Below are 20,890 nucleotides of genomic sequence, written 5' to 3'. Positions count from 1 at the left end.
TGTGGCACTTGGTACAAACAGCTTCAGTCTGTGACACAGTGCTGCCAATGCTTCCAGCTACTCTGCTTACAACTCCAGCACAAGTTTCAGAAATAAAAGTGTGTGCAAAGGCTGCACTCCAATTGGACTTATCAGATATCTGCCCACATTATTTCACATGACAGCACTGATTAAAAGCCGTTTTCAATTTCTATGCCATTTCTACTTTACAAATATATATCCTCCTAAATGCCCAATTACAACAGACCTGCAAAAAACCCCAAAACATTCTGTGCTCTCTTTTGATAATCTTGAGGCTTCTCAAAGCAAATACATGCTGCTTTCTGCACTGCTTACTGTATAGAGCAGGCTCAACTGAATTAAATATCCAGGGGAAAGCATACCACTTTCTGAACAGGGGCCTTAAACTCTCTGACTTCCAAACTACCTCACAGGAACATAACAGAAGATGCAGAAACAGTTAAAAATTAGCATACTGCATTACTTATTAACTGAGAGCAAACCCATCGATATTTGGATCCCACCCTTGTTGTCAATGCTTCCTCTCAGTGCTTTTTAAAGAATCTTCCATCACCACAAGACCTCCAAAGCAACTCTTGGCAGGAAGCTTTCAAGGGAAACTCATTTAGGCCAAGAGTTGCACATGCTCCTCTAACCAACTTGCTACCTCAGTAAGGGTGGCTTCCAAATACCAGCACCAAATGCAACACCACTCCACTACACAGTGACACAATATTCAAGATCAAGTAACAATACTCAAAAGTGCCTCCCTATTACTTTGTGAAGTTATAGTTGAAATCAAGAGTTTTTGTGGAGAGACTTGAAAAAGATACTTAACCAGTGTACATCACTCAGCAACTACAGCTCCACAAATCTCTAGAACACCATATAATGATAAAAATAGTCACTCGCAGTCTGAACTAAAACTCACTCTCCAACCTATTCTGCAACATTTTGCTATCACGGACACATCAGGTGGCTGCCAGAAAGTTTCCTGGATCACTATCCTTTTCTGGAAGGGTCAGCAGCAACAACGAACAGGACTGACAAGTTCTGAGTTAGTTTAAGACAGTGTACTTGATGAGAGATGCCCTGTAATTACGGACTGAAGAAAACTGCCTTCCAAATATTCTTCTACAACTGGGACACTAGCACCACCAAACACAACTAAAACCACAAAATCGTAGAAAACAGCATCAAAAGTAATAGGAAACGCATTGAATGTTGACAATTTACATGCAACATTTTATTTTTAATTTTATATTAGAAAATTACATCAAGCTCAGCAAATACAACATAGTATCTACAGTGACTTGACATAAACGAGTATTAAGTATCTTTAAAAAAATTAATATCATCAAAAATGAGTACAAACAGGAAGACAGTACTCGACATACTGTTAGGGAGTTAATGCAGCAATAATCACATATTACTAGCTGGAAGTGAGAACTGAGGCACTACAGTTTTACTATACTAGCAGAAACGCAACATTTATTTTAAAAAACACCATAATTTAATTTGCTTTAGATTGATAGGAGCCTGCTGTTTGTTCACTGGACTGTTTTAAGTTCAATGTACCTAGCTTTTTTCTCTAGCCACTTGTTAAGACTTTTACAGTTTTCTATGTGAATACTGTGTGACTTACCTTTATTTTCTTAAAAAGCATTACAAACAAAAAACTCCCTTAGAGGTTTTTTTTTTCTCATTATTCAGTACCCAAAGAGCCTTCACACCTTCCTCCTGCCCTAGTAAAATAACTCGGGTGATTTGCCCAGCAACCAGCTCTCCCCTGTAAGTGCTAGCTTGTGAGAAACTCCTCTGAACAACGAGGAAAAATTTGTTCTAACTGCTGAACTTCTTTGTTGAGAAGTAGAATACATAAGAGAGTAGCCATAAACTGGCTATTATTTTAAGCTAGGAAGTTATATTAATACCTCAGGATATATCTTTAGTTTTGGTACTTTTATCTTTTTTAAGTTCTCTGAAGGGTGGTTCCCTACTGCCATATTCTTCTTGTTGACAACTTTGCTTACCCTCAATATTCTGAAGATAACCGATGGACTTAACAGAGTTAAAGTTCTTGTCAATATTTTTTAATTTTCTTTTTCTTTCTTTTTTTTTGATAAAAAAACATTAGAACAACAATTCTTCCTGTACTTCTCCCTTCGAATCATTTCTCCACGTGATTCCACTGTAAAGTGCACACCCCCTAATCAAAAGCATTACAGAGAAAAACAACCGGTTTTGCAAAAGGAAGCAGAAACACTACCACACCTTGGTTCCCGGAAACTGCAACCAGGGAAGAAATTAAGTAAGCAGCAGTCTTCCCACAGGAAGGCACTGACACTACGAGACAAAGGAGAACGGAGAACCATCTCTCCTTTTTTTTTAAAAAAAGGAACATCTTAGAATAGATGCAACCCTTCAGCGCTGCCCGGTCGCTCATTCCCAAAGGAGCTTTCTCTCTGTCTCTCCGGTGCCTCAGCACAAGTCCTGCTCTAAGCGGGGCCTACTTCCCCCATTACACCGACGTGGCTGTGTCCACTTTAGCTCGGAGCACAACTGAACACAACTACAGCACACAAACAACGACAGCAAACATCGGGGCATTATCTGTGTAGAAAGCTAAATTTAAAACACCTGGCGCACGACATGTTTAAAGGGAATGCCCCTGAACAAACAAGATCACACAACGGAAAACAGCGACGACAGGATATTTGCATTATTAAATCAAAGAGCAAAAAACTAAAAAAAGACGACCCCTACATTCCTACCGACTCACAGGCAGGTGAGCGTAACTCCCAAACCCCACAGACCATCTCCACTGAGATGCTCCTTGGCCTGAAGGGGGGTCCCAAGCGACGCCTTCAGCCGCAAGAGTCTTATTAAAACTACACTCTGTAAAGTCCTTCCGAAAATGTGTATTAAAAACAAAAGGAAAATCATCTCAGATCGATCTGAAGAACACACACTGACCCTGCAGCTGCCAGCGGCTCCGCTCCCCTCAGCCGCGGCCCCGGGGCAGAGCCGAGCACACAGCTCCTCCGGCAGACAAAAGGAGCGCGGCCCCGCAGAGCTCTGCGGCCCCGGGGCCCGGGTTGCCGGCCCCGCTGGGACAAAGTCCGCTGCCCAGGCCGGGCCGGACAGTGGTGCGCCGGGAGCTCGGGGCAGGGCCGGAGCCGGGAGAGCAGCCCTCGCTCCCGCCTCGACACGCGGCTCCCCCGCGGGCGCAGTGGTGGCTGGAAGGCGCAGCTCCCCTCAGAGGGGTCCCGCGGCACGGCCCCGGCGGCTGAGGGCCATGGCAGCCACCCTCCCCCGCGCCCCCGGGCCCTCCCCCGCCCGCGGGGCGCCCTCCCGCCGCCGGGCAGCGAGGACAAAGGAACGGCCGGGCCACCTCGGGTCGGGAGGGCCGCGCAGCGCAGGCCGCACTCACCGCTGCAGCACCAAGAGGAGGGCGAGCCCTGTGGGAACTTGGCCGAGTCAGGCGCGATGCAGACGCTGGAGCCGAGGTGCGGGCACTCCATGGCGGGCACGGCGGAGCGGAGCGGGGCGGGCGGGCGGCTCCTCGCGGCGCTACAGCGGCGGCGCCCCGCGCACAACAGCCATCTTAAGAACGGCCTCCTGCTCCGCGCCGCTTGTCGGCCGGGCCGGGCTTTGCGGGCAGCCGCCCTCCCGTCCGCTCCGCGGGCCGCTCTCCAGTCGCCGGGCTTTGCGGGCAGCCGGTCGCCGCAGGGCCCGGCCCAGCGAGCAGCGACCTCCGGAGCCTGGGGAGCGCTGACGGGGGCGAGGGCTTGGGGGAGCATCCGCCCCCCCCCCGCCACCACAGCCCTGCAATTGCTCCAGGCGATTCCACAACAACTGCTCCAGGCAAAGCCCCTTCCAACCTGGCCTTCAGCGCTTCCAGAGATTGGGCATCCTCTCCTTCTCGGGGCAGCCCGTGACAGTGCTTCACTTTAATATCCTAATAGCTAATCTAAACCTGCTCTCTTTCTGAACCCGTTCCCACTTATCCTCTATCACTTCATGCTCTGCCATATAGTCATACCCCATCTTTCCTGCAAGGTCCCTCCAGGGGCTGGAAGGCCACAGTTTGGTCACCCTGATTCTCCTGGTTGACCAATCCTAATTCCCTCAGCCTTTCCTCACGGCAGAGCTGCTCCACCTCTCCAATCGCCTTGGTGGCCTCCTCCGGGCTGGAGGCAGCTGTGCTGGTGGGGTTCTCCAGAGTGGGGCAGAGCCCCCTCCCCTGCAGCCAGGACACCGCTGCCTTTGGGCAGCCCATGTCCAGCCAGTGTTCTGTTCTGTGAGGTGCACGGCCTGAGGCATGTGCCAGCTTTTTTTAAAAGAGGTACCTGGCCTCAAATTTAGCTTGCTACTGAATTTCCTACTGTATGGCTGTAATCTTTAAGTAGTGATAAAAGTACAGATGTTGTGTTACAGCTTTGCCAGATAATGCAGAATAACAGTTTTATCACTCAGCAATTTGCAATACCACTATGCAATTCCTTTTCAAATAGAGCATAAAAGTGGAGATTTTTTTAGTTTAAGGAACAGTGACAACTGCTGCATATTAGGAGTTTTAGACCTTTTCTCTTACCATAAATAATGTGAGAAACACAATTTTGCCAGTGGTTTTGCCTGTTGTATGACCTTTGTGTAGACACAGAAAGCATCTATCTCAATGTACTTTGTGTGGCACTGCATTATTTCATGGAAGAGTATTTTAGAAACTGACAATTCTGTATGGATTTTCAGATGAGATACTTTAAATATTCATATCAAAGATGTCTTGGTGGTCACTAATCTCCTTGGCAAAATGCCATTCTTTACCCTTTGTTCTTTTTCGCTCTGTTTACACAAGGGGGAAAAATTCAGAGCATGAAAGATACAATTCTTCACAGGATCAGGAACTACTTTGACTACGCTCCATGGAATTAGTTTGCATTTCTAGCTGTGTAGCTAGAAGCAGTGTTAGGTCATAGAAACAAAGCTGTGAATTAAATGGCTGCAAATGTTACCTTAACGCAAACCCATAGATCTTCCTCACATAGCCCCCATCCTTCAAACTTGTAATATTTGATCTATTAGGTAAGTAACATTCTCATCATACACTTTACGGGTTATACAGAAAGCATATATTTATATACAGTAATTTCACAACTATAAGGCGCACTGGAGTATAAGGCGCACTTCTGGGTGTTGGCAAATTTCCGAACTTTGTCCCTATATAAGGTGCACTGGACTATAAAGTGCACTTTTTTTCGCAGCGAGGATCCGCGTGCAGCAAAGTAACAAATTAGTAACGGAATCGCGCGATTGTGGGGTTTACTGGCAGGTGCTCAATTTGCAAACATTTTTCATAGATTGGCGTAGCCTTTAAACACAGCCCCAGGCACCCTCCCTGTGCCACGGCCCCCGGCACTCCCGCCTGCCCCTGGCGCCGGCTGGCACAGCTCTCGCAGCTGGCGCAGCTCTTGTAGCTTGTGCAGCTGGCATGGCTCAGCTTGCAGCTCGCACTTCCAGGTTGGCAAATTTCTGAACTTTGTCCATATATAAGGCGCACCAGATTATAAGGCACACTTCCGGGTTTCGATCAAAATTTTAGTCAAAAGGTTGCACCTTATAGTCATGAAACTACTGTAATTTTCTAGCAAGCAAATACAAATAGAGGAAAAATTAATGGGGAAAATAATATTTTAATTTGTTTCATGCAACATACAAACCTTGATATACATTTAATAATTAATTATAGAAATTTAAGGAGTTTTTAAAAAGGGAGCCATGTTAGCATGCTTTACATTAGCCAAAGGGTCCTTTTGTTCACTCTGTACCCTCTGCCACAATGTATAATGAAGACAGTACATTAAATTAAAGCAGCAGTTTGACTGCAGTTGCTGTCTTTTCTAACCAATGCATACATTTAATGCTCGTGCTGTTCCCCACCATCCTTACACACAAACAATGAGTAAGAAACCTCAATTACATCTGCTCTTCTCACTTTCCTCTTGTTCCAGCATCACTTGGCTTTCTCCAAGCAGTATAAACCAGAGTTTAACAGTCCATTCTTACCTCTGTGTGGATTATGTGAGAAGTATATTTAGTCTTTCAAAGTAAGGAAACAATGTATTAACAAGATTAGATAGGGTAAAATAAACATGTTTATATGCTTTGGTTGTCTACTTTCACTTTAGCACTGCTATTACTGACTTTAGGCCTTGTTCCTTTGCAAGATAATAATGGAATTTTCTTTCTTTTTTTCATTCATTGGTCGACAGCCATTCATTAAATCTTCGAACAGCGTAATTCTGTGCAAAAATGTGCTCATTTCTTTGTTTTAGTTGCCATGCCTACAGCAATTGTGGTAGCCTGTAAATTGTTTTATCTCTAGATGCAAGTACTTCAGTAAGGATGATTTTATCTGTGAGGGAGTCATGATGCATAGCAGTTGTCACATATGTGAGGATGCATAAGGACCAGTATAAGCATGTTTGTAATGCAGCCTCTTTACCTACTGAAAAATAATCGATCACTAATGCAACTCTCAGCACTCAGATCTCAAAAGCTTTGCTTACAGCAAGGGTAGTTTTAAGTGGCTTGCAGTGAGGTGTGCATGTTGAATGCAGAGGAAGACTGGAGTAGGAGCTCTGGGTATCATATTCCTTTTTGGTTAGCTTTTTCATTAAAATTTCTTCAGTACAAATCACTTGATTTGGAACCAGAGTCTGACCTCTTGCTCCCATCCTTCCTCGAATCAGAGTACTTTAGATGGTAGCTAATATAAATCCTACAGGTATGCTCATAATGGGTGCAGCCAGTGCAGAACAGGAGCTTGTGATTTAGCACCATATATTAGAAATTTCTATTTAATATAGCACATCATCATCTCTACTACAACAGAGATATTTCACACAACGTCCTCTGCTGGGATGTATGCGTTCATCCATCTATGCTATAGGCTCCACCTGAGAGCACTTGAGCTTAGAATTTGGTCCTCAGTTGATAATGTTGCATATACACTAAGAATTTACAGTGGGAGTGGGGAAGTTTACACAGTGAGTTCTTCTGTTCTGCTGTATTCCTCAGAAATAAAATTGGTGGTGTTAAATATTTGAAAACATCGAAATCATAGCCTGCCATGAGTATGTGTTGTCATATGGTCTAATGATGCAGTAGCATCATTTTTCTTTGTGCTCTTAGCTTCCTTTGAAGCTGCTAGATGAACATCTCTCAGTGGATCAAGTGCACCAGATTGTTGCCTTAGCTGACTTGTACATTTGCTGTGGAAATTGGACAGCATGAAATGAAGAAGGGATGATACTCTATAAGTGGAATGAATGCTGACCTGAAAAACTGTAGTTCAGTCTTTGCCAGACAGTTCTTGCATATCACCTGGCAAATTACAGTAATTTCACAAGTATATGAGCCGCACCCTTTTGACTAAAATTTTGGTCCCAACCCAGAAGTGAGGCATACACTCAGGAGCAGCTAATATATGGACGAAGTTCAGAAATTTCCCAACCCAGAAGCATGAGCCGCAGGTCGAACCAAGCTCGCAAATTGAGCACCTGCCACTAAAACCTGTGATCGCGTGATTGTTACAAATTGGTTACTCTGTTGCGCGGTGGGGGGAGCGGGTCCGGCAGGGGCGGTGCAGGCAGCGGGCGGGGGCGAACGAGCTCACTCCCCGGTGGCAGTGGCGAGTGGGGCTGGGGCCGCTCCCTGGCGGCCGCGCTGAGCGGGGCTGGGGCGGCCCGGCCCAAAGCGGGGCCGAGCCAGTAAACCCCGCAATCGCACTATTGTTAGTAATTTGTTACTTTGTTGCATGCGGATCCTCGCTGCGAACAAAAGTGCAGTTTATAATCCGGTGTGGTATATATATGGACAAAGAACGGTAAGTTGCCAACACCCGGAAGTGTGGCTTATAATTAGGTGCGGCTTATAGTCGTGAAATTACTGTATTTAAACCAATTTCTTTACCTAGTAGACCTGTTTTCTTGTTTGAAATCTAATGTGCTTCTCAACTACAACTGTGAAAAGAGGCCAGCTCTGTTCACAGCACACACATTGGACTTTTCCTATCTCCATGGATACACATCCATCCTCCTTCTAGATTAAATGCATATAGATGGAAAGCATATCATCTCCCATGGCATGTTTCTTCTCATTCAGAATGAGTGAGAATGAGTGAGATTGACCAATGCCCTGAACACTCAGCTGAAATGAGTATTAGTAAGCCTTTTGCACTGAGCACTGGGTTTAACCTCAAATGGCAACTCAAGCCCAGACAGCCTTTTGCAGTGAACACTGAGCACACTACATGCAATCTAATCCAGACCGAGTAGTAACTTGATAGATTGGGCTTTCCCGTCTAATTTCCCAAAGGAAACATTCAGGTGTGATGGCAATAATGATGGAGACCACAGAAGCCCAGCATAAGGAAGTGGGACTCCTTTACTCTGTGCAAATGCAACTCTGAGGCAGATTCTGGCAGGCAAAATATGAGTAGAAAACATCAAAATATAGGTAAATTGTAATATGTCTCAGCTTAATAAAACCTCAGTTGAAGTTGGCCAAGCAGTTCTGTGAGTTCTAAGCCACCTGCAGTGGACAGAAACTTAGCTGCAAGCAGCTGTGTAGGAAACTACACTAGAACATATTAAATACCACAAGCACATTTCTGTTGGCACGTTCTCATGAACAAATCTATTCCCATTTCCTATATAGCCTCTGAAAAAAAAGCTCACACAATTTTTAGTGTTTGATCATAAGAACACAAGCCGGGACACTGCCAGCACACCCCTTGAGGGCAGTGTGACACCAGGCATGAAGCGAAGGCTCTGGGACTGAAGGACGAGTCCTGTACCCTCCCTGCTTACACCAGCACTGCAAGAAATCCCTGGACATCTACTGCCATGGGATTTATGGCTCTCTCCAGTAATATGGAGGCATCCCTCATTCCTCAATGAGTTGCTTCCTGTGGGAAATAAGGTTGACTTTGGCAGTACGAATGGCAATTGGCTGATACAGACTCCATCAGAAGAGAGGATGGTGTTTATTTTTTGAAGTATCTGAGATCTCATTTCTTTGATTTCTAGGAGCCTATACTAATTTTAAGTCACTTTTCCAAGGATTCCAGAAGCATCTCATTGAAGAAAAAAGGCAGTGCTTTAATTCTGCCCTGAACTTTCCCTGTTCTGCACTATCCCAGCTCAGGCACAATGTAAGGGGATAAATAAAGGTGAATGTGAGTACAGTAATTTCACGACCACAAGGTGCACAGGACTATAAGGCGCACCTCCAGGAGCTGGCAAATTTCGCAACATCGTACATTATATAAGGCGCACCAGACTATAAGGCGCACTTTTTTTTTGCAGCGAGGATCCACCGCCGGCTCCCGCAACATGGCTCATGGCCGCGGCCCCGCCTGCCCCTGCCAGCCGCTGCCCCTATTGGCTGCGGCCCTGCCAGCCCTGGAGCTGCGGCCCTGCCTGCACCTGCCAGCTGTGGCACCGCAGCCCTGCCTGCCCCTATCGGCCACGGCCCCGCCGGCCCGGGCACCACGGCCCCGCCTGCCCCTATTGGCTGTGGCCCCACTGGCCACGGCACCGCGGCCCCGCCTGCCCAGGCTGGCCACAGCCCCGCTGGCTGCGCCTGTCTGTGCTGGCCGTGGCCCCGCTTGCTCTGCCTGCCCCTATCAGCTGTGGCAGCTGGCCCCACCTGCCCCTATTGGCTGCAGCCCTGCTGCCCCCAGCACCGTGGCCCTGCCTGCCCCTATCAGCTATGGCCCCACTGGCCCTGGCCCCATGGCCCCGCGGGGCTGCCCTCAGCTCAGGGGGCGGTGCGGCACGGGGCAGCCCTCGGCTTGGGGGCGGCATGGCGTGGAGCCGCCCTTGGCTTGGGCCGCCCTCAGCTCAGGGCTGCCCTTGGCTCGGGATGGGGCCACCCTCGGCTTGGGGCTGCCCTCGGCTTGGGGGCGGCGCAGCATGGGGCTGCCCTTGGCTTGGGCCGCCCTCAGCTCGGGGCTGCCCTCGGCTCAGGGCGGCATGGGGTGGGGCCGCCCTCAGCTTGGGGCCACCCTCGGCTCTGGGTGGTGCGGGGCCGCCCGCTCCCTCCCTCCCCGCACGGCTTCTGCTGGCTGGGGGCTGCTCGGTCCTGCCCCGCATTGTGACTTGGCTCACGGCTCACACTTCCAGGTTGGCAAATTTCGCAACTTTGTCCATATATAAGGTGCACCGGACCATAAGGCGCACGTCTGCGTTCGGACCAGAATTTTAGTCAAAAGGGTGCACCTTATAGTCATGAAATTACTGTAATCTCTGTGGTGGGTTTTTTTCTTAACAAACCAATGAAGATGAGACAAATGAATAGTACAAATAAATTGAATGGTTTTCATAAGGTATTTTTCATAGAGACAAAGAGTGATTTTTAATTCACACTTTAAACAAATGCCTGGAAGTTCTCATATGTCTGGCAGCTTTCAGCACTAGCTTCCCCAACTGTTTACTGTCCTCCAGAGCCTGCTTAATAATGCAAGTGCATCAGGGTGACATCTAGCAGTATTAATTCATGTCACTGGCGTTTAGCTTTTACTGTATTTGTTATGCAAACTTTATATTACATTGTTCCCAAAGGCAGTCTTGAAAATAATGATTCTGTACTTCTGCTTAAGTTTCTTTAAAGATCAGCAGACTTTATTTCATCCTATCAGGACAGAACATTTTATAGCCAAGATAACTAATTACAGTAATTTCACAACTATAAGGCGCACTCTTTTGACTAAAATGTTGGTTCAAACCCGGAAGTGCGCCTTATATAATGTACAAAGTTTGGAAACTTGCTAACCCAGAAGTGTGAGCCGTGAGCCGAGCCACGAGGGGGGGCGGGATCGGGCAGCCCCCGACCAGCAGCAGCTGCGTGGGGTGGGCGGGGCCGGGCAGCCCCTGGCCAGCAGGAGCCGCACGGGGAGGGAGGGAGCAGGCAGCCGTGGGCAGCCCCTGGCCAGCAGGAGCCGCACGGGGAGAGAGAGAGGGGGCAGCTCCACGCTGCCCCAAGCCACGGGTAGTCCTGAACCGCAGGTGACCCTGAGCCGCTGCGAGCTGTGGCGGCCCTGAGCCGCCCCAAACCGCAGCAACCCCGAGATGTGAGCCATGGCCACCCCAAGCTGCGGCAGCCCTGAGCCGCCCCGAACCATGGCAGCCGCGAGCCGCGGCCACCCCAAGCCCTGTCTCACCAGCCGGAGGCAGGCAGGAGTGCCAGGCCCCGCGCACATGAAGGGCGCTTGGGGCTGCGTTTAAAGGCTACACCAATCTGTGAAAAATGTTTGCAAATTGAGCACCTGCCAGTAAACTCCACGATCACAGGATTCCGTTACTAATTCGTTACTTTGTTGTGCGCGGCACAGATCCTCGCGGCAAAAAAAAGGTGCGCCTTATAGTCCGGTGCGCCTTTTATAATGTACAAAGTTGCGAAATGTGCTGACTCCCAGAGGTGGTTGCGCCTTATAATCGTGCGCCTTATGGTCATGAAATTACTGTAGTCTTCATCACAACTGAACATAGTTTGCTCATTAATTTTTGGCAAATGAGAGAAGTGCAGGTATATTAAAAAAAAATAATAGGCATCTCAGCTTACATCAGAGCATGGAAAAGGACTTCCAAGCATCCTGTTGAAAGAAATCCTAGTAGTACCTATTTGCCTGGAAAACATCATAGTTGGGACCAGCTGATCCATTTGATCCAGGAAGGGAAAATTGTTCAAAAGCGCTCGAGTAACTCCAGAACCTAAAACTCACTGGTACTATTTCTTGTGTCACAAAGGGCAAACCCATAGCTGTTTCTAAGCCACAAGTACTGCATGTTTCAATGATGTTCAGGTTTTCAATTTCATTGCTATGATTAGTTTATTAACAAATCTAAGGACAACAGACAGTAATCCAGACACAAAAAAAAATATAAGAAATACTACTCTGGTAATAATCTGGGAGGATTAGGAAGATAATGAAATTGTATAGAATTATACTATTTCAGATAAAATTTAGGAATCAGAATGCAAAATCTACTTTCCAGTGAAAAGAACATGTAAAGAAACCACTGTAAAAAAATATTTAAATTAATTTCTGAACTCCCATCTCAGACACTTACAAATGGAAAGTCCCAAGATGAACAGGGTGATCTAAAATTAATCTAACCACTGTTATAATATCTAATATATACTAATTATATCTGTAGAATATTACTACAGTAAAAGTATCATATGTATCTATGAACTGTAATTCTACACAAATGATACCACTTTTCTGCTATATTCAAGAGGATTGTTGATAGTCGAAACACTGTACAAGCTATTTCTGCTTCTTCCTTTGCTGTAAGCTACAAAGGCATCCCACCTGTCTCTCTGCTGCACTTACTTGCTTCCAGTTTCATACAAGGAGTTTTGTACTGTACTGCACACAGATCTTGGTTCTACTTTACTGTCCACAAAGAACTGTAAATGCTAACACAAAAGGTGTCAGCATCTCAGAGCATTTTGGTTCTGAAGTGTTTTGACTGCAAAGTATCCCTGGAAAAACTTGCCATTAAACACAAAGACAGTATAAACACTTCAGTGATAACTAAGTAGAATGAGTCTTGTGTTAGCAAAATGGCACATTTTATCCTGTTTAGAGATCAGCTCATTACCAGGGAAACAGGAATTTTCTTGCCATGTCACTAGGATTACATTATTTGTTATTATGTTCCTTTTCAGGCCTTGTTATTCACAATGTTGAGTAGCAATCTAAATTGTGAAATAGGAGACCATTGGCCCAGATTTCCTTTCCTCGCTGCCTTCACTTAACATTTGTGAATTCAAGGTCTGAACAAGGCCTTCTGAAATGTTTCTGCTCTATCTGGAATCTGAAACTTGAGATGGCAAAGTCTCAAGGGAGAGGGAGATGGTTCAGCTTCTGAAATAAGAAGCTGTCAGAATGTCCTACAAGCAGAACTAAATCTTTGAAAGCAGTCTTGCCACCCTCTGAACACTCCAAGTTCCTGGGTGCTGATCAGGCTGACCCCAAACTTTGCCATACCCATCCTGCCACACCTCCCTCCTCTTTACTGAGCACCACTATAGCCAGAACCAGTCTGGCTGGCTGGGTTTGGGGCACTGACACTTGTGCTGCCAGCAGGCTGCTGTTCCAGGCAGGTCTCCTGCCAATGCCCAGAGTCACCCCTGGCTGCTCCGACAAGAGAGAACTGTCCATCACCTTCTCATGGGAAAAGGAGCGGGTACTGTTGATGCTGCTGTATAAGCATTAACCATATTAAACCACAAGGTATCCGCGTACAAGGAACACAGGACTACCTGCAAACTTCTACCTGCAAGCATGTGCACTGTGTACCTTTTGTATCTGTTGTTGGCACATGCTGCTTACAGTGTTTACAAATTACAGTAATTTCACGATTACAAGCCACACTGACTATAAGCCACGTCTCTGGGTGTTGGCAAACATTTCGTTCTTTATCCATACACAAGCTGCACCCAATTACAAGCCGCTCTGTCGTTCACAGGGAGGACCCGCGTGCAACAAAGTTGCCAAATAGTAACAGAATCATGGGATGGCGGGGTTTACTGGCTCGGTTCGGGCCATGAGGGCTCAGGGCTGCCGACGGGGCCAGGTGACCCAGCTCGGCGCTGCCACTCGGTGGGGGCGCTCGGGACTGGCCGCCGCTGCTGCTGGGCTCGCTTGCCCTGGCCCAGTGCTGCGCCGCGCCGCGGTTGCATGGAGCCCGCTGGCACCCGTGGCGGTGGTGGGAGGCGGGGATGGAGCCCGCTGGCACTCACAGCGGCGGCGGCAGGAGGGGAAGGAGCCTGCTGGCACCCATGGCGGTGGCGGCAGGCGGAGGACGGGGAACAGGAGCCCCCTGCCTCCCCCCGAGCCATGGGGCCAGCAGGAGGGAGGCCCCTGCCTCTCCCCGGGCTGCGCTGCCTGAAGGAGGGAGCTCCCCCGCCTCCTCCCCACTACCTTCCCCTGTGCTGCTGGCAGGGAGCCCGGCTCCAGCCACCGCGAAACAGAGTAACCAATTTGTAACAATCACCTAAAGCCGGGTTTTACTGGCAGGTGCTCGACTTGGCACCTTGGTTTGCACTTCCAGGGTTGGAAATGTCAGAAAATTATTCACATATTAGCCGCTCCTGAGTGTAAGCCGCATTTCCGGGGTGGGAGCAAAATTTTAGTCAAAACAGTGCGGCTTGTAATCGTGAAATTACTGTATTCTGTTCTCAGATACACCTACAAACATTTCAGCACTTTGGGACTGTATTTAGTCATCTCACTACAAGTTGTCAAGGGGCTGTGAAGATGCATCACTAAGGGCTGAGATAAGAAGTGAAATTAAAGAATACATCTGACTTGCCATCATCTGGATAGATTTGTGGAAAATGTGGAAATGCAGATAATGTGGAAAAACTCTTCATGCATTGCCTGTCAGTGAAGAAGTCATTCCCATACACCTCTGTAAGCAAACAGCTGCAGCCTTTCTTGCTTCTGGGATAGGAGAGGCTGTTTGGGAATGTTCTCACTCTGCAGCACTGGGCTATGCTGGTCCCTTTGACCCTGTCTGCTGTGATGATGTGGTTATCAGTGTGCATGAAATAGCATGTTGCAGCTCTTGACACAAGACTGCTGCAGCAAACAAGCCAGTGGGACAACTCCAACAGCTCTGTGTTCCAGGGCTGCCTGAAAAAGTCCCTTGTGGGGAGGTTTCAAACCAGCAGCTGCACCACTGGTGCATGGCCTTCTCAGAGGGAACACAGGCCAGCAGATGGGGACTCTCTGCATTCCTGGATGACAACTAATATTTTGAAAGATTTTGGGGACATATTATTAAAAAGTAAGCAGAATACATTTAATTTAAATTTTTTTCATGTCTTCATGCAACAAACTGGCTGACATTTCTATCTCTCCCCACTCCTAATTCCCTGGCTTTTGCAGTCACTATGAAGGATTTACATTTCTGGAAAACTACAACACTGACTTCTTTCACATTGGCTTTTAAAGGCAACATATGACTGGCAAAGTGTTTACCAGTCAAACAAACCAAGCAAGCTTTTTACGTCTCCAAAGATAATAAAACAGTACTTAGAGCGCAGCCTGCCATGAGTTTCTGCATGAAGCTCCACAGAAGGAGATGGCTATTTTAATCATCCTGTAGTTTCTTAAGCATAGGTTCTCCTGTTGATTTAGAATAGGCTCAACCCAGAACACTAAGCCATAAATACATTTGGAGCTGAGGCTGAAGCAGAATTAATATTCATCTCTCTAATTTCATTTTAAAATATACCTTTAGATCTCTTGATGTGTAGCAGAGTCAGTGAGTCACTCCAGACAATTTAGTTTTGGGTTTGTTTTTCTTCTTCTTTTTTTTTTTTTTCCTTTTTTTTTTTTTTTTCTCTCCCAGTCACAAGCAGACTTGCCTTTGTTATTTGGGTGGTGGTTTTTTTTTTGGTTTTTTTTTTTTTTTGGCAATGGATAAACTAGAGTTGCATAGAAGTTAATGAAACACATAATCTCCCTCAGTGACACAGACACTCCAAGAGAAATGGAAAGACATCTGGTTGGACTCTAGCCAGCCATCCTGTGTTGATGGAACTGGTGGAGTAGTGACAAGGGTCCTCTGCATCGTGTGCAGCAGCAACTGCAGTGAACCTCAATGCTCAGAGCAAAGGGCACAACTGGAGGGAGGAAAGTGGCCATTTTTCCACATTTCCCCACCTCATATTGCCTTATGGGTCTGGCTGGCTGCAACATGGAAAGTACGCAGCACCTACAGATTTTCACAGAGGTGTAGGGACAGAAATGAAGCAGAAGGAAGTCATTCCCGAGTCAGAAAGGGACAGCCAGCATGGGGACTGCTGGCACACTGCCCTGCTCACTCTTCTGGCCTGCCAGCTCAGAGCCCAGACTAGGCCAGTGCAATGCCTCTGGCTTCTCTAGAGCAAGGCTTTAGTCTGGCTGCTCCTAGCTTGAGCCAACACCACGACCATGTGAGGTGAGTGAAGCAGACAGCAGAGGCCAGCAACAAAAATGATCCTGTTATTCTGAGGAGTATTTCTGTCAGGATCCAGGGTTGCAAAGCAGTGGGGAGAAAGCTGTGTTCCGTCTTTAGTGGAATGCCTCACTTTGCTGTACTCTATTTCATGACTTGTTTGCTTGAGCCTTTTTTAAACCATGCTTTTGGGCTTTTCAGTGTGTGGAGACAGGACAAATATAGTGACTTACAAGCATATACCTATTATTTAGTTGTTATATAAAGCCTACCTGAGCACGCCATGAATACACATTTTAGGTTTGCTGGAAACTTATGCTGGAAATTTGGTCTGGGCTGTTGCCACCTTACAAGAATCCATTCTCATCCCCACCATACAGACAAATCCTCAGCCTGTTTTTAAATTACTACATAGAAGCCCTGTTAGTCAGTGACCACAAAAAACCATTTTGCCTTTGAAATTCTATTTCATGCAACTTTCCTAGGTAACCTTTCTTAACAGAGGATACCATTTGTGCTTGTCATGTGGTGGCAGGGTCACCATCCTGTTGGTGACAAAGAAATATTTTGGAGCCTATTTTAGATAACAGATCTTCTTGCGCATGATTCATAGCCATCCCAATAAACAACACAGCCCGTTCTCCTGTGTGGGCCCCCGAGCACACTCACTTCTGAAGTGACTGCTACCCTCATCCACAGAATGAGCCATGCCCCTGCAGTGTGTAGCAACCATGCCCTACAGGCCAAAGCAGCACATCCACCTCATCCCTGTGACTGAGAACCTCAGTTAAGTCATATTGTCTATTAGCACAAAGAAATTTCATTACCTTTGTACATAATTGGTTTGTTATTCACTACATATGTTCCCCACATGTAACTAAGCAGATACTTAATAGGTCTTTTTCTCAGAAACCAAATGTAGTGCCTTGAAATTAACTGGCAATATGTTTGTACTTTGGATTCACCTGCATGCCAAGATTAGCAATATTTCTAACTGGTTATAGTCACAGACACTGTAAATACAGCATTCAGTCTGCTTCTTTTATGGATGCTGTCTAACCTATTCTAAGCATCATAGTTTAGTCTTCTATTTAAACACAGGCTGGGTTTTCCCGACAGCTGGGACCTGAAGTCAAGTTGCTTTACAGTCACGTTTTACTGTAATAGGTTAACTTCAGTCCAGAAATGCAAGAAATTAATTCTTCTGAAGATATAGACTGAACAAAATCAATACATGCACTCAGGGGCAGCTTCAGGTCTGTGCCTGATGTGATCTTACATGCTCCTGTAAATCTGTTTGAGAGCTGACTTCAGGGAAGACAAGCACTAAATCTGAATATTAGTTTGAACAGCAAAAAATAAATTGGGGAAATTGATGTGAATTTGTGCACGTTGTCACACAACAGTGCCTGACCTTCTCTTACAGGAAATCCTGGAGTGCTGCTCTGCTCAGTCTGCCAGTTCCCAGCTCATTTAGCATCTTCTTCAGAACATGGCTTCATTAGGCTACTCTGCCACAGCAGAGACTCCTTCCATGAGGGCATAATATTTTGGGGAGGGCAGATGGGAAATTGCTAACAGATAGGGAATTTCAAGAGGTAGAATAATTTAGAGGGCAGAGCACTGGATTTATGAATTCCTGCTCTAACTCTTACAGCTTGCAATGACCAGGGATCAGTATCTTGGTTTTGTGCATCATCTGTAGTATGGAATGTTTTTTTAAAAGCAGTTCTTACCTTGAATGTAAGATGTAATGAAGATGAGGCAAAACCAAAATGAAAATACAGCAGAAAAAAAATTACTGTTATGCACTGCTCCTCAGGATGCACATTCAGATGTGATATAAGCAAAGACACTGGACAATTTCCTGAATTTCACAGTAACTTAGAAATGTTGTTTTGAAAGACTGAAAGGTTTGAAGGAAGATCATGTCAGGGGAACAAGGAACTTGCTTGAGATACAAATCATAAAATCCCATAATTTGGAAATGTCCCGTGTAGCAATAGAGTGTCCTTTCTAAGTGAATCAGTGTCAAAAAGAAGACAACAAATACTGCAGCTCTGAACAACATATTTTATCTACGCAATTAAAGACTCCAAGAGAAGGGACTCAATGGCAGCATGCACTAACATTTCAAACATGGACATCAAGGTTTATATTCCAGCACAGTTCAAATGTGAAAGCAGGGCTCAATTTCAAGGCTGTCTGGTGTCCCTCATGCAAAACACTTGACACCCAAGACTCCTCAAGAGCTGTTATGGTTTCTGAGACAAATGTGCTACGTCTATCAATGCTGTGCCCTTCCTCAGACAGCTCTGGGGTTAAGCTTTTTGCTTATAGACAGCAGATACATGGGTTTCTATTCGAGCCTTGCATCCAGGCACTCTCAATGGGCCCCATTGCTACCAGTGCCCCCAACACCCACCGGCCTCCCAAACAAGGGAGCTGATGAGGCCCCAGGAGATGGCCCTATGGCCCAGATTGATCTTAGTTACTGCAGATAGTGAGGTACAGTAATTTCACAATTACAAGCCGCACTGACTATAAGCCGCATCGCCGGGTGTTGGCAAACATTTCGTTCTTTGTCCATAAATTAGCCACACCCAATTATAAGCTGCTCTGTCGTTTGCAGTGAGGACCCGCGTGCAACAAAGTTGCCAAATAGTAACAGAATCGCGGCATGGCAGGGTTTACTGGCTCAGCTCGGGCTGTGAGGGCTCAGCCCGCTTGGGGTGGCCCAGCTCGGTGTTGCTGCTCGGCGGGGCCACTCGGGGCCGGCTGCCGCCTCTGGGCTCACTCACCCTGGCCTGGCGCTGCCCCATGGTGGCAGGGGGGGCATGGAGCCCACTTGGCACCCATGGCGGCGGCAGCAGGAGGGGACAGGAGCCCGCTGGCACCGATGGCGGCGGCGGCAGGAGGGGAAGGAACGCCCCCGCTCCTGCAGCGGCAGGCAGGAGGGAGCCCCCTGCCTCCCTCCTGAGCCACGGGGCTGGCAGCATGGAGCCCCTGCCTCCCTCCCGAGCTGGGGGGATGGCAGCGCAGAGCCCCTGCCTCCCCCGGGCTGCGGGAGAGGAAGAAAGGAGGGAGCTCCCCTGCCTCCCTCCCCCTCCTGCGCTGCCAGCAGGCATCCCGGCTCCACCCGCTGCGCAACAGAGTAACCAATTTGTAACAATCGCGTAAACTCGGGTTTTACTGGCCGGTGCTCGGCTCAGCACCTCGGTTTGCACTTTTGGGGTTGGAAATGTCAGAAAATTATTCACATATTAGCCGCCCCTGAGTGTAAGCCGCATTTCCGGTGTGGGAGCAAAATTTTAGTCAAAATGGTGCGGCTTGTAATCGTGAAATTACTGTAATTGCTTCTTTTGGACCCAGCTGACCATCTTTGCTTTCTGTTTACAGTATGCAAAGGGCTCCATAGTCTGTTTGTTATGGCCACTTGTCTGTATGTTTATTAAAAAGCTTTTCAAAGAAATGGAGTATAAGCCTCTCCTCCAACCTTTGGCACTGCTCACATCAGAACAGAATCATAGAATGAACTAGGCTGGAAAAGACCTTCGAGATCATCAAGTCCAGCCTATGACCTAACACCTCCTCATCAACTAAACCATGGCACTGAGTGGCACAGTCTTTCTTTAAAGTCACATCCAGGGACGGTGACTCCACTGCCTCCCTGGGCAGACAGTTCCATTGCCCAATCACTCTTTCAGTGAAGAATTTTCTTCTAACATCTAACCTAAACTTCTTTGGTGCAGTCTAAGGCTATTGTCTTGTTCTGTCAGTGGTTGCCTGGGAGAGGAGTCAGACCCCCACCTGACTATAATCACTTTTCAGAGAGTTGTAGGGAGTGATGAGGTCTCCCCTGAGTCTCCTTTTCTCCAGGCTAAACAACCCCAGCTCCTTTAGTCATTCCTCACAGGGCCTGTGTTACAGACCCCTCACCAGCCTTGTTGCCCTCTTCTGGACATGCTCAAGCGTCTCAACATCCTTCCTAAACCGAGGGGCCAGAACTGGACACAACAAGGTGCAACCTTTGTTACCCATGCTGAATGCATTAGTGTACACGCACTTCAGCTGGGCTGCTGATTTCACCCCTGACTCTGGCTTACCACCCTTGGGCTTGCTTGTGGAGAGCCGAGGTGCATCCTCTTCTTGCTTTGAACCTAGTTTAAAGCCCTCTCAATGAGTTGGGCCAGTTCATGGGCTAGCATCCTTTTGCCCTTAACAGATAGCTGGAGCCCATCTGGCTTTTAAGGCCAGGTGCCTTAAAAGTTGCTCCATGATCCAAAAACCTAAAAGTCTACTGATGGTGCCAGACCTTAAGCCACTTGTTGATAATGCAGGTTCTCCTGTTCCTTTCATCATTTGTCCCTGCCATTGCTGAAAAAACCCCAATACCAACCAACCAAGCAACCAAACTCAAACACAAAATAAAAAAACCTCTAGCAGGAGGGTGACTGTAACCCTACCGGCATGAGCTGCTGTGCCACAAGGTGCCATGCCACGCCCTCAAAAATGTGCCACACCCTCAAAGATGTGCCACACCCTCAAAGATGTGCCATGCCCTCAAAGATGTGCCACACCCTCAAAGATGTGCCATGCTCTCAAAGATGTGCCACACCCTCAAAGGCGTGCCACACCCTCAAAGACGTGCCACGTCCTCTGAGATGTGCCACGCCCAGGTCACTTCGCTCCCCAGAGCCCTCTTTGACTCGCACTACTGAAGGCCGCAGGAAGCCCCACCCAGTGCCTGAATGGACCTTATTTTCTGTTTATTACAGCTTCATCTCTGAAGTTAAACACACAAGGAAGAGGGAGTGAGTGTGGTCAGTCAAATGCTCATAGAATTTGCAAGTGAAAACTCCAAA

General features: G+C 47.2%; 1 protein-coding gene across 1 annotated transcript in view; it reads right to left on the bottom strand.

The window, feature by feature from the left end:
* Positions 1 to 3,586, bottom strand: part of USP3 (ubiquitin specific peptidase 3) — a 41,376-nt gene extending 37,790 nt beyond the window's left edge. Inside the window, exon 1 of the mRNA XM_033070414.2 lies at positions 3,434 to 3,586. Coding sequence (XP_032926305.1) covers positions 3,434 to 3,524 — 91 coding nt within the window. The 5' untranslated portion in view covers positions 3,525 to 3,586. The remainder of the gene's footprint in view (positions 1 to 3,433) is intronic.
* Between the last annotated feature and the right edge of the window lie 17,304 nt (positions 3,587 to 20,890).

This window comes from Catharus ustulatus, chromosome 12 (genome assembly GCF_009819885.2).
Source record: "Catharus ustulatus isolate bCatUst1 chromosome 12, bCatUst1.pri.v2, whole genome shotgun sequence".
In the NCBI taxonomy this organism is placed as follows: Eukaryota; Metazoa; Chordata; class Aves; order Passeriformes; family Turdidae; genus Catharus; species Catharus ustulatus.
The sequence above is the reverse complement of the archived record's forward strand: the minus strand, read 5'-3'. Positions and strand labels throughout refer to the sequence as shown.